This window comes from Callithrix jacchus, chromosome 12 (genome assembly GCF_049354715.1).
Source record: "Callithrix jacchus isolate 240 chromosome 12, calJac240_pri, whole genome shotgun sequence".
NCBI lineage: Eukaryota > Metazoa > Chordata > Mammalia > Primates > Cebidae > Callithrix > Callithrix jacchus.
Window position 1 is genome coordinate 61,661,021 of NC_133513.1, and position 17,160 is coordinate 61,678,180.

At 39.3% G+C, this 17,160-nt stretch overlaps 1 protein-coding gene and 1 non-coding gene across 12 annotated transcripts in view; both read right to left on the bottom strand.

The window, feature by feature from the left end:
- CCAR1 (cell division cycle and apoptosis regulator 1) overlaps positions 1-17,160 on the bottom strand; it is an 80,916-nt gene that overhangs the window by 37,905 nt on the left and 25,851 nt on the right. For 10 of the 11 annotated variants that reach the window (XM_078345754.1, XM_078345753.1, XM_035268202.3 and 7 more), the window contains 10 exons: positions 15,338-15,370; positions 13,484-13,677; positions 10,572-10,686; positions 10,281-10,473; positions 6,412-6,541; positions 5,687-5,848; positions 2,562-2,787; positions 1,821-1,934; positions 1,108-1,274; positions 165-375 (listed from right to left, as the gene is read on the bottom strand). In XM_078345754.1, coding sequence (XP_078201880.1) covers positions 165-375; positions 1,108-1,274; positions 1,821-1,934; positions 2,562-2,787; positions 5,687-5,848; positions 6,412-6,541; positions 10,281-10,473; positions 10,572-10,619 — 1,251 coding nt within the window. In that variant the 5' untranslated portion in view covers positions 10,620-10,686; positions 13,484-13,677; positions 15,338-15,370. The remainder of the gene's footprint in view (positions 1-164; positions 376-1,107; positions 1,275-1,820; positions 1,935-2,561; positions 2,788-5,686; positions 5,849-6,411; positions 6,542-10,280; positions 10,474-10,571; positions 10,687-13,483; positions 13,678-15,337; positions 15,371-17,160) is intronic. The other variant, XM_078345755.1, reaches the window with a different exon arrangement.
- On the bottom strand, positions 1,406-1,472 carry LOC118146588 (small nucleolar RNA SNORD98). The gene has a single exon (XR_004732439.1). It is a non-coding gene; the product is annotated as a small nucleolar RNA SNORD98 (small nucleolar RNA).

Sequence of the window (17,160 nt, forward strand, 5' to 3'; positions counted from 1 at the left end):
AAGAAAACAACATACAACTATACTGCTGAAAGCTGGATTACCAGTCGCTGTTACCAGTTATGTTCCTCCATGTGTGTTTGTTATGTAGTGTGTGGTGTGCATTTGTGCCTGTGTTCCTGTGCCTGTGAGAAGCGGAAATAGAAAAAGGGATTAGCGTTCAGTGCCTGTTCTCCATCAGCCTCCTTGCGTTCACCCTGAAGCTTCTCGACCAGCTGCTGCTTGTATCCTCGGGAGAGGGTTTCCCACTCTGAGCGGGTGGGAAGGCAATGCCAAACATCCGGGAAAAATAAAACCACTGTCTCCACATGAGCTGGAACTGTACGCCCCTTGTGGGTCTCCTCAGGGCGATGGTAGCGAATCTCTGCAAAACGGTACCTGTTGCAAGGGAAGAAGCATGTTGGAAAAAAAATTCTAAAATACATTTTAAAGACCCTAGTTCACTTGTAGCACATCAAGTAAAGAAATTTTGCTGCAAGAACTTGAGGTTGGTCTAAAGAAAAAAAAATTATAGAAGCCATAGTTCCTCTTTTGGTACATTTGTACAACATTTAATTGGTTAAAGGAAGAATATGTTCCCCCAAGGCATTTTCAAGTTTGATTACAGAGCTACCCATATTTTAGAGAATACCTGAAGAAGCTGGATAGCTGTTCAGATTTCATGTGCTAAAAAAGAATATTCTCAAATTAAGTCACAAGAGATACACTAAAATACACAGGACAAATAAGCCTCAAGAGAAAATATGGCTGAACAAAAATAATCAGCAGCTACATCATTTTATAACAAAAGAATTATAATGAAATGAAGTTCTCTCTTGACGATCTTCTCCAGCTATGCATGAAATGAAAAGTATTTTCAACATACATCCAACTTCCAAAGTACAGCATAACAAAACATTTAAATGTTCAGTTTATTTGATTAGTCTTAATTCTTTTTCCCCCAAAACATTTTGGCACCAAATAAACTTTAGCTACAAATGGGGATTTTCCTTTGAGATTACCTGCATGACCAGGGTTGCTAAAATAAGCAGGGGGAAGAGGCTGATTGACAAGAAAACTAAATAAACTATTAGTAAAACACTTCTAATCCAGAAATAAGTTGGTACTTACCATTGTGTGCACACACTTAGATCAATGCCTGTCAGAGCCTTACAACAACGAATAGCAGTCTTAATCAACACAGAGGGATCTTTTTCTGGGTCTGGTCCATCCAACGAAGGAGACCAGTGGCCTCCAATGGCCATAGCTTCATCCTTGCCTTTCATGCCCACTAAAAACTAATTCAAAACAAAGAATCATTTACATATATTATGCACACTGTCAAATTACAAATAAGATACTTGAGAAGGAAAGGTACGAACCTTTCCAATATCATTTTTACTACCTCTGGTATCTGTCAGTCAAGGAAGAGTTCAGTTCATTGTGTTCCACACTGCATTTCAGCAATGGAATAGGATTTACACACATCATAACTCATCCTTCTAAAATATTTCTTCAGATAGAGTTCTTTTAAAGAAACAAGCTACAATTCAAACTTCAACAACATACAAAGACACTCTGAATCCAATTACCACTAAGATTTTACTATGTTATAAATGTAAAACATCAAAATGACAGATGAACTAATAGCAAAAAGGTAAGACATAGACATAATCTGCAATGAGAAAAACATCTACATCATTAAATTCTGAGTGCCTTAATAACGAAATTAGTCATTAAACCTATCAACAAAAATTAAAATGTAAGGTTTTAAGTTGTATGTGTACAAAATTACAGCTTACCAAGTGAATACATCTAAAGTTAAAACAAATGTGTCCTTTTACCTTAACAAGTCTAGCAGGATGTTGAAATCCATCTCGAAGTTCTTGTGGGTCTTCAGCAAGCGCACATGACTTATGATACAAATCTTCCATACTAGGGCTAGCCATCAGCATTACCTATTATAGTCAAATAATTCAATCCTGTCAAAAGTCTAAAGTAATGTGAAAAAATGAGAAGCACTACTAATTATCTTTAAATATTAGATATCTGAAATTTTTCAATAAAAATAGGAAGTAAAATACTGTAGCAAAAACAGTATCAGATACCTCAGCCTCCCAAAGTGCTGGGATTACAGGCGCAAGCCACCGCGCCAGGCCTACATACCTTAAATTACATAGTTTTAACTTTTGAAAGGATGCTTTTTCAGTCAATGCTTTAAACAGAAGAAAACTATTACTGAATGTTTCCCTTGAAACTGATATTTAGTGCATTCATCTAACATTAAGTTTTATCTGAGGCTACCAGAAGTCATACAATATTCCAAATGTCTCATTAACATCAATTTTATCTTCACATTTTTTATGAGGTTTAAAATGTTAGAATAATAACCAGTTTTACAGCTTAAGACATGAGGCAAAGAGAGCTTAAATTAAATTTTTAACCAAAATATGATTAAGCAGTCAAGAAAAAAACAGGTATTCAGGTCTACCTAACAACCACTTTCTAAAGGTTAATTCTACATACCCTTTTATTATGAATAACTGCAAAGAAATTTAAGCTGTATAACACAGTGGAATACAAACCTTTGCACTGTATAAGTGGTCAGCATCTGGTGGATCAAGAATGGCCATATTTTTTTCTAAGGACTCTACTTCTCTGTGCATTACATAAAAATTGCAGTAATTTCCCAGCTGAAATGGTCTTGACAAAGGGAAAGCATCCACCCATGTAAACTGAGCATCAAAAAAGTCACTAGGTATATACAAATTCTGATAACGGCGCCTTAGTTCCATCATGTCACAACTGGGACTGAAAAACAGACATGAGTAGTGAATAAATAGCCTTAATAAAAAGGTTACACAAACATTCACTCAATTCTGAAGCAAATATAACTGGACATAGTAAAATGTAAGCTCAAAGACAAAGTCAGTTACTAATGAGCTATAGATTTGAATAGAGACATATGAAAATATTACTTTCAAATTTGTATACTCAAAGGTTTGAATAAATAGTATCTCAGTGTTATCTTTCTTTTTTTTAAGACAGAGTCTTGCTCTATCGCCAAGCTGGGGTACAGTGGCGTGATCTTGGCTCACTGCAACCTCCACCTCCTGGGTTCAAATGATTCTCCTGCCTCAGCCTCCTGAGTAGCTAGGACTACAGGCACGTGCCACCATGCCCAGCTAATTTTTTTATATTTTTAGTAGAGACAGGGTTTCACCATATTAGCCAGGATGGTCTTGATCTCTTGACCTCATGATCCAACCACCTTGTCCTCCCAAAGTACTGGGATTACAGGCATGAGCCAACGCACCTGGCCGATTTCTTGACTTTTTGTTACAGAAGACCCTTTGAAATAACTTGAATCTCAGCTCTAAAAAATATCTGTACAAGAGCAGGTTTTCCTCATTTGGAACTGTGGATTACTTGAAACTTAGGGTTCATGCAAAATGGATACAAAACAGCAATGAGAGTGGTACCAAATTAGTAGTTCTATGTGCCCCTCAATCAGGTTTTTTGAGTGTAGAAAAGTAAAACTTGTATTTTACTATAGTAAGTTCCTAGATCAAGCATACTTACATTTAAAATTAAATACAAAAATCCACACAAAAGCAAAACTCATATATTCCTTGAATTATCTGCACCTCCACACCCCTTTCTCTGTGAATGATTAAGAGCCATACCTGATTATTATGTACAGAGGGGATAAATTTGTCTTTTAAATCTCGCAATGATTTTTTTAAAAGATCATTTCCTTTTTCCTAAGAAGTAGAGCTTTTAAAACAGAGGAACTGAAAGGTCAATATGGTAAAAGATTAAGAAATATCTGTTAAAAGTATAATGTAAGATGAAAAGACAACCTCTGTCTTTTTAAAGACAACTATAGAGAGAAGTATGAAAGATGAAGTAATCTACATGTAGGGATGTCTTTATTTGAAGGATAAAAATAAATACAAAGCAATAAACTTGTCAGTTAATATACTATTATCTATCCAACCTATCTACAGACAGAATCTTGCTCTGTCACCAAGGCCAGAGTGCAGTGTGGCACATTCATAGCTTGCTGTAACCTGAATTCCTGGGCTCAAGTAATCCTTCCATCTCAGCCTCCCAAGTATTATAGCTAGGACTACAGGTGCACTACCACATGTGGCTAACTTCTACTTTTTGTAGAGGTGAGGTCTCACTATTCCCCTGCCTCAGACTCCTGAGAAGCTGGAATTAGTGGTGCACACCACCATGTGTGCCTTGGGAGGCAGAGGCAGGAGAATCACTTGAGCCCAGGAGGCAGAGGTTGCAGTGAGCCAAGATTGCACCACTGTACTCCAGCCTGGGCGACAGAGCGAGACTCCATCTCAAAAAAAAAAAAAAAAAAAAAGTAAACATCGATAAGAAGAAAACTAGTAAATTAATAGTTGCTGATTTGATCATAAACAAGAGTAAATGAACATCAACTATGTAACATAATTAAGAAAAGTTACCAAGCCAACTTTTCTTGGCATTAAGTAGCTGGGCTAAAATATACTGGTTTACTAAATCTCGAACTGGATATATAAGAATTTTAGCCTCTGATAGGCCAGTATTATGAATAGTAATTATTATTCTGTTTAAATGTATTAATATCCTATCAGGCCACTGAAGTGCATACAGCTATTTGCTTTTAGGCTAAACAGCCTTGAACACTGCTTTTAATTATTTTATTATTTTACTGCCAATTTGTTTTGTTCCATCTATTAATCTATTAACCAAGTTGCTAGAACAATCCACCATTAATTATCGAGAATATACAACTGCCATACACTGGATTAAGTGCTTTGGATACATCAACTAACCCTCACCATTATTTTGATAGTGTTACCTTTGTTTTGCATGTGAACCTCAGAAACTTCTAGCAACTTGGCCAGGTGCAGTGGCTCACACCTGTAACATGGCACTTCGGGAGGCCGAGGCAGGCGGATCACTTGAGGTCAGTAGTTCCCCAGACTAGCCTGGCCAACATGGTGAAATCCCATAGCTACTAAAAATAAAAAAATTAGCTGGGCGTGGTGCTAACCACCTGTAATCCCAGATGCTCGGGAGGCTGAGGCAGGGGAATCACTTAAACCCGGGAGGTGGAGGCTGCAGTGAGCCAAAATCATGCCACTGCATTCCAGCGTGGGTCACAGAATAAGACTCAGTCTCAAAAAAAAAAAAAAATTCCTGGTAATTTGCCATGACTTCTGCTTCCAAAAGATAAGATATTTATGTACATATATATGCATATACCATACACATGTATAAATTATGTATGTCTGTGAGTATATATATTTAGATCTAGAGTTTCTATTATACTACATTGCCGCAGCTAAACTTGAAATACTTTTAACTACTATATTATTGAATCATTGTATACAACAGAGTATACATGTTTTCAAGTTATCAATAAGTCTAGATCTTAACTGATTGTAACTTTAGGGAATAACTTTATGACAGAGGAATTTCCTTGAAGACCTGCCTTTTTCAATACCAGTTGATATCCTTCATGGGGGTTTAAAAATAATGCAGCCTTGTAGAGAACTAAGTTACTTCAAATTGTATTTCTGCCCTTATATGAAGAACACTTAACTGTCAGCAAATCAGTGTTGCAAGAAAAATACCTCTGTAACATATTCTCTCAAATTATATGAAATTGGTAATTCAAGAAAACAATGGCAGGGGAATAACCTACCAATCTAAAGAAAACTTTGAAAACTGAACTGTGTAACGTGGAACAACACGTCGAACTCTCCGAGGTGATCTTTCTCGCTCTCTTCGTGGAGATCTTTCCCGGGAACGTTTCCTCTGAGGTGATCTTTCTCTCGATCTACGTCTTTCTCTCTCTCTTTCACGACTGAAAGCAAATTTTTCTAAGATTACTAAAAAATATTTCTAATATTGGGCCGGGCGCGGTGGCTCACGCCTGTAATCCCAGCACTTTGGGAGGCTGAGGCGGGTGAATCACGAGGTCAAGAGATCGAGACCATCCTGGTCAACATGGTGAAACCCCGTCTCTACTAAAAATACAAAAAATTAGCTGGGCACGGTGGCGCATGCCCGTAATCCCAGCTACTCAGGAGGCTGAGGCAGGAGAATTGCCTGAACCCAGGAGGCGGAGGTTGCAGTGAGCTGAGATCGCGCCATTGCACTCCAGCCTGGGTAACAAGAGCGAAACTCCGTCTCAAGAAAAAAAAAATTTTTTTCTAATATTATAGAAAAGCTCTTCAATGAATAAATAGGGTAGGTAATATAAGCAAGATTCCACAGTATACTTGTTTAACTTTTGTAAATTTGTAGTAAAATAAACATAACATAGAGTTTACCATTTTAAAAATTTATAAGCATATACTTCAGTGGCATTAAGTATGTTTACACTGTTGTATTGCCACCATCCACAGTATACTTTAAAAAATATACCTTCGGTCATCTTTTCTGTTAGGCACTTGATCCCCTCTGTCATTCCTTCCTGAAAATCGGGATGGTGGATCTAATCTTCGTGCTGGCTGTGGCTGTGAAACTATACGAACAGGAGGCTGCAATAAGCCAGCTTTAAAAGATAAAGAAAAAAATCTTTAGCATGTCTAAACAAAGTTCAAAAGCATTACCTGATTAGACTAGATGAACAAAGTTAAATAACTGAGAGTCAAAAAAATCGTTTTTTCAAAGTTGGCCTAATTTATATATATTTTCAAAAAATAGGTACTGTCAAGCCAGGCGCAGCGGCTCGTCCCTGTCCCAGCACTTTGGGAGGCTGAGGGGAGTGAATCACCTGAAGGTCAAGAGTTCAAGACCAGCCTGGCAAACATGGTAAAACCAAATCTATACTAAAAGGTACAAAAATCAGCTGAGTGTTGTGGCAGGCTACTCAGGAGCAATCTCAGCTACTCAGGAGGCTGAGGCAGGAGAATTGAGGCAGGTGAGACTCCATCTCAAAAAAAAAAAAAAAAAAGGAAATTATTGGCTAGATGTGGTTACCACCACTCAATATGAGTTTTGCCCCCAAACTCCTTACTCTGCACAATGATACAGGGAACTTCCCCAATAGATAAGAAAGAGCTCACCCCCGGAGAATAAGGACAACTATTAGTGACCATAAGCAGAATGACTGAATAGAAAAATCAACCATGTGCAGTGGCTCACACCTACAATCTCAACACTTTAGTAGGGTGAGGTGGTAGGAGTGCCTGCAACCAACAGTTCAAGACCAGCTTGGGCAACCATAGCAAGACCTCATTGCTACTAAAAATCAAAAAAGGCCAGGTATGGTGGCTAACGCCTGTAATCCCAGCACTTTGGGAGGCTGAGGTGGGCGGATCACAAGGTCAGGAGTTCAACTAGCCTGGCCAATATGGTGAAACTCCATCTCTACTAAAAATACAAAAATTAGCCAGGAGTGGTGGCAGATGCCTGTAATCCCAGCTAGTCAGGAGGCTAAGGCAGGAGAATCACTTGAACCATGGAGGCAGAGTTTGCAGTGAGCTGAGATCGCGCCACTGCACTCCAGCCTTAGCAACAGAGCAAGACTGTCTCAAAAAAATAAAAATAAAATGGGCCAGGCATGGCGGTTCATGTAATCCCAAAACTTTGGGAGTCAAGGTGGGCAGATCATTTGAGGTCAGGAGTTTGAAACCACCCTGGCCAACATGGTGAAACTCCATCTCTACTAAAAATACCAAAAATACTGGCCAGGAGTGGTGGTGCATGCCTATAATCCCAGCTATTCAGGAGCCTGAGGCAGGAGAAGTGCTTCAACCCAGAAAGCAGGGGATGCAGTGAGCTCCAGCCTGGGGGAAAGAGCGAGACTCAGTCTCAAAAAAAAAAAAAACAGTCTTACACAAAAGGTCATAAAAGTGGAATCACACATTATGTTCAAAACCAAACAAGGATGCATACTTATAGAATAAAACTATTATTAAAGAAAAAGAGTTACAAATAGCTTTCTTTTTTTTGAGACAGGGACTTCCTCTGTTACCCAGGCTGGAGCGCAGCTGCGCAATCTTGGCTTGCTGCAACTTCCACCTCTGGGCTCAAGTGGCCTTCCCACCTCAGCCTCCCAAGTAGCTGGAACTACAGGTGCACATCACCACGCCTGGCTACTTCTTTGAATTTTTAGTAAAGATGGGGTCTCACCAAGTTTCCCAGGCTGATGTCGAACTCCTGAGCTCAAGCAATTCGTCCAACTCAGCCTCCCAAAATGCTGGGATTAAAGGCGTTAGGCACCGCCCTGCTATCAGCCACATTGTCGTATTTTTTTTGACCTTAGTAGTGATTACACAGGTGTTCATTTACATTGTAATCTGTCATCATTTTGCTATGTGTCATCATTTACAATAACAAAAAAAAATGCAGGCTGGGAGCAGTGGCTCACACCTGTAATCCCAGCACTTTGGGAGGGCAAGGCAGGCCAATTACTTGACTTTAGGGGTTCAAGACCAGCTTGGGCAACATGGCAAAACCCGGTCTCTACAAAAAGATATAAAAATTAGAGGACGGCTGGGATGAGAGGATTGCTTAAGCCCAAGAGGTTGAGGCTACAGTGAGCTGAGATCACACCACTGCATCTATGCCTGAGAAACTTTGTCTCAAAAAAAAGAAAATGCAGCCTGGGTATCATGGTGAAACCCTGTCTATACAAAAGATATAAAATTTAGGCTGGCAGAGTGGCATGAACCTGCAGTCCCAGCTACTCAGTGAAACTGAGGCAGTAGGATCACTTGAGCCGGGGAGGCGGAAGTTGCAGTGAGTCAAGATTATACCACAGCACTCTAGCCCTGGCAACAGAGAGAAGCCCTGTCTCAAAAGAAGCAACAAAAGGGCCCGGCACGGTGGCTCACGCCTGCAATTGTAGCACTCTGGGAGGCCAAGGAAGGTAGATCACGAGGTCAGGAGTTCAAGACCAGCATGGCCACGATGGTGAAACCTCGTCTCTAATAAAAATACAAAAATTAGCAGACTGTGGTGGCACCCACAGCTACTCAGTGGGCTACTCAGTAGTCCCAGCTACTCAGTGGGCTGAGTCAAGGGAATCAATTGACCCCAAGAGGCACAGGTTACAGTGAGCCAAGATTGTGCCACTGCACTCCTGCCTGGGTTCCGTCTCAAAAAAAAAAGAAAACAACAACAAAAGAACATGTCATAATACGACATTTTTTAAATGCCAATTAAGTAGGCTTCTATAAGCTAAGGCTACCTATTATCTTTTTCTCTTTTTTTTGAGACAGAGTTTCGCTCTTAATACCCAGAGTAGAGGGCAATGGTGCAATCTGGGCTTGCTGCAACCTCCACCTCCTGGGTTCAAGCAATTTTCCTGCCTCAGCCTCCCGAGTAGCTGGGATTACAGGTGCCCGCCACCATGCTTAGCTAATATTTGCATTTTTAGTAGAGATGGGGTTTCACCATGTTGGCCAGGATGGTCTCAAACTCCAGACATCAGGTGATCCGCCTGCCTTGGTCTCCCCTGAAGTGCTGGGATTACAGCATAAGCCACTGCGCTCGGCCCTACCTACCATCTTAAACACTGTTTTCATAAGAGCATGTCTGGACTGGGTGCAGTGGCTCACACCTATAATCCTAGCACTTTGGAAGGCCAAAGAGAGCAGATCACTAGAAGTCAGGAGTTCGGGACCAGCCTGGCCAGCATGGTGAAACCCCATCTCTACTCAAAATACATAAATTAGCTGGGCATGGTGGCAGGTGCCTGTAATCTCAGCTACTTGGGAGGCTGAGATAGGAGAATTGCTTGAACCTGGGAGGCTGAGGTTGCCGTGAGCCAAGATCAGGTCCTTGCACTGCAGCCTGGGCAACACAGTGAGACACTGTCTCAAAAGCAAACAAGAGGCCGGGCGTGGTGGCTCACGCCTGTAATCCAAGCACTTTGGAGGCCAAGGCAGGAGGATCACCTGAGGTTGGGAGTTCAAGACCGTCCTGACCAACATGGTGAAACCCTGCCTTAAAAAAATAAAAATAAAAAAAAAAACAAGAACATGTCTTGAGTTCAATCAGTTTTCAAAGAAAAATTTAAAACTCAGCAAATTCATTTGATGTGGTATGATTCAATAAGTAATTTAATAGTTTGGATATTTAAGTCCACAAAAGCATATCTCTGAATTTCTTATCAATAAGAGCAATAAAAAAAGTTTCATACAGCTCTGGAAGTAGAAGTGTCCTATTCAGGATTTTTAAGCTTCAAGTTTTCTTGAAATCCCTGCCTTTTTGTAATTAAAAGTATATTTATATTATTAACAACTAAAAAGCTATATATTAGTCTGAAACGAAATCAAAGATACCTTTCTGCTGAGGCTGCTGTAATAAGGGCTGTGGTTGAGTCTGCAATAGTGGTGTAATAGAAGCTGCTGAAATCTGTGCCTGTAGCAGTGACTGGGGCTGGGGCTGAGTCTGAACACCAAATGTTGACTGTGGTGCAATTGGCTGAAGCACAGCAGGAGGAGTCTTTAATAATGGCTGGGTTTGCGACTGATTCTTAAATTAAAAAATTGAAGAATAAGAAAGAAAATCTTTGTGAATTAGAAGACTCATTTGCCAAGTTTCTATAATACCTAATTCAATATTTTATGTACCTGATTTGGTAGTGTTTGAATTCTCTGTGCGTTCCATTTAAAAGGCATATTAGGATTATAAGTAGCTTCAACCAATACTCTGTCACCTACTTGGGGGGTTTTCCCTTTGACAGCACTGTAAAAAAAGGGAAAAAAAGTAAGTTAAATATAAATACAATTAAAAGAGATTTCTCCCCAAAATGATTTACATACATTGTACGTTAAAGTAAACCGTATCTCAAAAATAATAAATAAATAAATAAATAACAGTAAACTATATCAGAAACAGAAGCCTGAAAAGCTCTTTAAAATATAGATGGGGCCTGGTGCAGTGGTTCATGCCTGTAATCCTAGCATTTTGGGAGGCCAAGGTGAGCGAATCACTTGAGGTGAGGAGTTCAAGACCAGCCTGACCACTGTGGTAAAACCCCATTTCTAGTAAAAATACAAAAATTAGCCCGGCATGGTAACATACACCTGTAATCCTAGCTACTCAGGAGGCTGAGGCAGGAGAATGACTTGAACCTAGGAGGTTGCAGTGAGCTGAGATCATGCCACTACACGCTAGGCTAGATGACAGATAGGACTCGATCTCAAACAAAAATAAATAAAATAACAATTTTTAAAAAGTAGCTGTGGTAGGGGCGCAGTGGCTCACGCCTGTAATCCCAGAACTTTGGGAGGCCAAGACAGGCAAATCACTTAAGGAGTATGACACCAGCCTGGCTAACATGGTAAAGCCCCATCTCGACTAAAAATACAAAAATTAGCACGGTGAGAATTACTGGTACCTGAGAGGTGGAGGTCACAGTGAGCCAAAATCGTACCACTGCAACTCCAGCCTGGGTGACAGAGTGAGACTCCATCTCAAAAACATAATAATAAAAAAAGAAAAACTTTAAAAACCAAAAGGATTGTCTGAGGTCAGGAGTTTAAGACCAGCCTGGGCAACATTGTGAAAACACGTTTCTATAACAAAATTTTAAAATTAGCTTTTAGGTCTAAATCTGAAGAAAAAAAAAAAATAGCTGGGTATGGTGGCATGTGCCTACAGTCCCAGTTACTTGAGAAGCTGAAGCAGCAGGATTCCTTGAACACAGGAATTTGAGGCTGTAGTGAGCTATGACTGCACCTCTGGACCCCAACCTGGGTGAAAGACCAAGACCCCACCTCAAAAAATAAAATAAAATAGCCAGAAGTGGTGGTACACGCCTGACGGCCCAGAGACATGGGAGGCTGAGGTGGGAGATTACTTGGGCCCAGGAATTCAACACTGCAGTTCACTATGATTGCACCACTGCACTCCAGCCTAGGTGATAAAGCAAGACCCTGTCTCAAATACAAAAAAAAACCAGGTAAGTAGATATACTCCCTAGACTCATTTCAAAACGGGTATTTCATCCTTATAATATAAACACGAGTTTAAAGTGAAATTAATAATTTACCACCCCATATTTCCCTAATATTACCTCTCTCTCTACATTATTTACTTTTATAACCCAACACTAACATTTGCTTTGGGCTTTCAAATGATGAAACAAATGCAGAAAAGACAAAAAACAGGAATCCCCTTTACAGAAAAACATAATACAGTATTTCCTACAAATACTACAAAGCTATAAAAGTACTAAATGTCAAAAAAGAATTTTTTAAAGAAATAAATATTTTTAATGTCAGTTCATCAATCATTTGATCCTATTCACTTTTTCAATGTTAATATTTTTGTTTTTAGAGATAGGATCTCACCATTATGTTGCCCAGGCTGGTCTGGACCTCCTAGCCTCAAGTTATCTACCTACTTCGGCCTCCCGAGAAACTGAGATTATAAGGACAAGTCACCATGCCTGGCTAAAAAACAATTTTAAAATCTGTATTATGTCATTAGACATGTCAAATGAAAGATTCTGTTTCAGAATTAGATTTCAACACCCCACACACAGTTATGTCTACCCAGGTATATTGTTAGAACTGCCACTTAACTCTTATAAAACATTTACGAAGAATTCTCAATAAGTAGGTTGTTCAATAATCGAGATATCTTTTATCACAATCTCCACCACAAAAGGCCTAAAGTACAATATAATACAAGCTGGACGATTAAAATAAAAAATTCCACACTTGAGTTTCTTTAGGAAAAAATACAGAATTATAGCTAAACTGGCTAGGTGTGATGGCTCATGCCTATAATCCTAGCACTTTGGGGGACTGAGGCATACAAACCACCCCAGGTCAGGAGTTTGAGACTGGCTTGGCCAACATGGTGAATCCCCATTTTACTAAAAAATACAAAAATTAGCTGGACATGGTGGCACAGGTCTGTTGTTTCAGCTACTTGGGAGGCTAAGCAGGAGAATCACTTAAACCCAGCGGGCAGAAGTTACAGTGAGCTGAGATCGCACCACTGCACTCCAGCCTGGGTGACAGAATGAGACTCTGTCTTAAAAAAAAAAAAAAAGGAAGAAAACAAAATTTCACACTTGAGTTTCTTCAGGGAAAAATAAAATAGAAACTTATAGCTAAACTGGATGGGCGCAGTGGCTCAAGTCTGTAATTCCAGCACTTCGGAAGGCCAAGACAGGTAGATCACTTGAGGTCAGGAGTTTGAGACCAGACTGGCTGACATGGTGAAATCCCCTGTTCTCTACTAAAGATACAAAAGTTAGCTGACTATGGTGGTGCACGCCAGTCATCCCAGCTATTCTGAAGAAAATTGCTTGAACCCAGGAGGCAGAGACTGCAGTGAGCCAACCAAGATTGCGCAACTGTGTCCGGCCTGGGCTAAATAGCAAGACTCTGTCTCAAAAAAGAAAAGAAAACTATAGTTAAATTATAATCTTTGCCACAACTAAACAAGTGTTTTATGATAAACACAAGAGCCATATATTTGTTATAAAATAAATATGTTCCATGTGACAAGATCTAATTAAGTTTACCTAAGCTGAAAGAATACATCTTCATCCACAAATCCAAATGTGTCATGTAGTTTTGTAACCACCCCTGTGAAAACACGCTGCTTCTGAGGCTGGGTTTGCTGCTGACTGGACCTTGGTGTTGGATATGATACAGTTATTTGTGCTGTAGGCTGAGGAGTAGACAGGCTAAGGCTTGTAGGCAGTGCAACAGCTGGCTATAAAGCAAAAATCAACATCAAATTAAGGTAATGATTTGAAATCATATAAAAACTGAAATTAACCCAGAATGTTCAAAATTTTATATTATGTTAGAAAATATACATGTACATCTTGAAAGTGTGAGTCAAGTCTAAAACTAAACTATAAATTATTTTTAACCTATTTCATCAAGCTCCCTTAGATAAGTATTCTTACTAATTCAAAATCCATACTAGCATAACAAAGGCTAAGGAAAGTCCTTAGTAAAGGAACTCAGCATTCCTTAAACTTTGACCACAAAATTATTTTCTCATGAAATTTCTTTAATATCTTAAGACACTAATAATGTGTTATGAGTACACTTAGGGAAACAGCATTTAAACAAAAGAAATTCTAAAGTTTTTCTACTTAATTGGAAATTCTACTTTGTTGATGACTGAAAATATGAGTTAGGTGCTGACTGACTGTAGTTCTTTAATAAAAACAGGTTGATTTCTCAAGTGAAGTGTACTTTATTTTTAAGACAAGAGATTCAGGATTAAAAAGGTACAAAAGGTTATACAGTGGGCAGAGCACAGTGGCTCATGCCTGTAATCCCAGCACTTTGGGAGGCTGAGGCAGGCGGATCACCTGAGGTCAAGAGTTCAAGACCAGCCTGACCAATATGGTAAAACCCTGTCTCTACCAAAAACACAAAAATTAGCTGGGCATGATGGCAGGTACCTGTGTCCAAGCTACTCGGGAGGCTGAGGCAGAACTGCTTGAACCCAGGAGGTGGAGGCTGCAGTGAGCCAAGATTGTGCCATTGCACTCCAGCCTGGATGACAGACCAAGACTCTGTCTCAAAAAAAAACAAACGAAAAGGATATACAGTGAAAAGCTTCTCTGCTATCCCTGCTCCTCAGCTATGCAGTTCCCTAAACATGAAACAATCACTGTTCTAGTTATTACTATAAAGCCTACTAGAAATGTTTGATTCAAATATGCATACAGATAAATGGAAGCATATAAGACATACTGGACTGTACCTTTACTTCTATCTTAGATTATCTGTAATATCATTCCATATCAGTACATATACAGTTTTGTTTTAACCGCTGCATAGTATTTCACTCTAAGTATTAACAAGGGATCCGCAAACTATGACACGATGGAAAAGACCGCCTATAGGCTGTTTTTGCATAATTGTAAGCTAAGAATGCTTTTTACACTTTCAAAAGGTTGTAAAAATAGAAAAATAATATGTGAAAGATACTATAGTCTGTAAAGCCTAAGGTAGCACTACATATCGAAAGTTCAAAACTGTTCAAAGTCGCTAAAAAATTAAGCAGATAATGTCACACAATAACTTGCCCTGCTAAAGTGGAGCTAAAAAAGAAATAATATGCAGAAATTTTCCAAAAGAAAAACGGCTACAAAAATCAGTATTAACAAAATATCAGTATTAAGTTTAAAATAAAATCTCATATATATTCAAACTACATCACAGCTGAACCTACAATCAGAAACCATCAAAGATAAAATAGCACACTTTCACCTTTATTTAGCATTATATTCCTAAACCAGTAATGTGAATCTAACAAGTAACTAAACACTGAAAGAAAAAGTAGAATAGGAACAAAGCTTTAGTTACTGTTCATTCAGACATCCAAAACAAATAAAGTAATACCAACTAACCTGTGTTAAAAGGGTTTGCTGGGGTTGCTGTAACTGGAAATAGAAAAATACACACACACAGAAAAGGATCAATTAGAATAGTTTCATAGATACTTTATAAAAGAAATAATTCCTGTAAAAGTTATTCTACTTATTTTTTAAACAGAAACAAAGTTTTGCTATGTTGCCCAGGCTAGTCTTGAACTCCTGAGCTCCAGCAATCCTTTTGCCTCGGCCTCCCGAAGTGGTAGGATTGCAGACATGAGCCACTGCACCCAGCCCAGTTATTTCTTTTATCTTTAAGAAAAATGTGAAAAGTAACAGAGATCACTAAGAGTATAAAGTTTTCTACAACTATTTCTAACAACTGCAGACCTCATATATACGTAACTCATTCAATGATAGGCACTTAACTACTTTTAATAAAAATACAGAAACTGATTTTTTTGTTGTTATTATTTCCTAGGAATAGCACCCACAGTAAAACCCCACTTATCTCTAAAAGGAAAGATTACCATGCTACAGAAATAACTCAGTATCATCAGTATGCTACTTGTATCAAAAAAATATCACTGGCCATCAATCCACTTCATAGATATATTCCCTAATATGAGAAGCACTGTCGATGGGACAATTTGCCTTAGGCACAGAGATCATGAAGGTCCAAATACTCTGACATATGGATTTTCTGGTAATAGCAAAGTGTACTATTACCAAAAAGTAAAAAGAATTAATATGAAGGGAGAAATTTTTAAATTCTGAAATATAAACTTGACTTAGGCCAAGTTAAAATAATCCGTATGAGGTTGTAATTCAAAAGTCACTTTACTTGGAGTCACCATGTATTTGAGACTAAATCATGTCAAAATACTATTTTTCTCTAAGTCAAGAACAGTTGAGTAGTCCCATTTTTTAAAGGCAGAATAACTGAGGATTATAATTTTTGCAAGGTTCGACCTCATTTATTAAGACCTTTAATAGTGTATTTCATAAGAACAATAAAATAAGTTAGAAGGGGCCGGGGGCGGTGGCTCACACCTGTAATCCCAGCACTTTGGGAGGCCAAGGTGGGTGGATCACCTGAGGTCAGGAGTTCAAGTTCAGCCTGACCAACACTGTGAAACCCGGTCTCTACTAAAAATACAAAAATTAGCCGGGTGTGGTGGCACACACCTGTAATTCCAGCTGTGCAAGAGGCTGAGGCAGGAGAATCGCTTGAACCTGGGAGACAGAGGTTGCAGTGAGCTGAGATCGCACCACTGCACTCCAGCCTGGGGGACAGGGCAAGACTCCATTTCAAAAAAATAAAATAAAAGTTGGAAGGTATTCTGAAAACAAGATAGCTGATTTGAGACCCATCTTTTATCAGTTAAGAAGTTTAAAGCAGGCCAGGCACGGTGGCTCAAGCCTGTAATACCAGCACTTTGGGAGGCTGAGGCAGGTGGATCATGAGGTCAAGAGATCAAGACCATCCTGGTCAACATGGTGAAACCCCGTCTCTACTAAAAATATAAAAAATTAGCTGGGCATGGTGGCGTGAGGCTGAGGCAGGAGAATTGCCTGAACCCAGGAGGCGGAAGTTGCGGTGAGCCGAGATCACGCCATTGCACTCCAGCCTGGGTAACAAGAGCGAAACTCCATCTCAAAGGAAAAAAAAAAAGTTCAAAGCAATTACTAGTGGAATACTGCAGTCTTCCAGGAAAATGCAATGCTTGTGAAGCCTCAAGGGGTTTAAGCCAAGGATCAAACTGGGCCATGGATCTAGGGACAAAGAAGTTATGAACTGAGAAACCTCTGCAGCCATAAAAAAGAATGAGACCAGGTCCTCTGCAAAGACATGGATG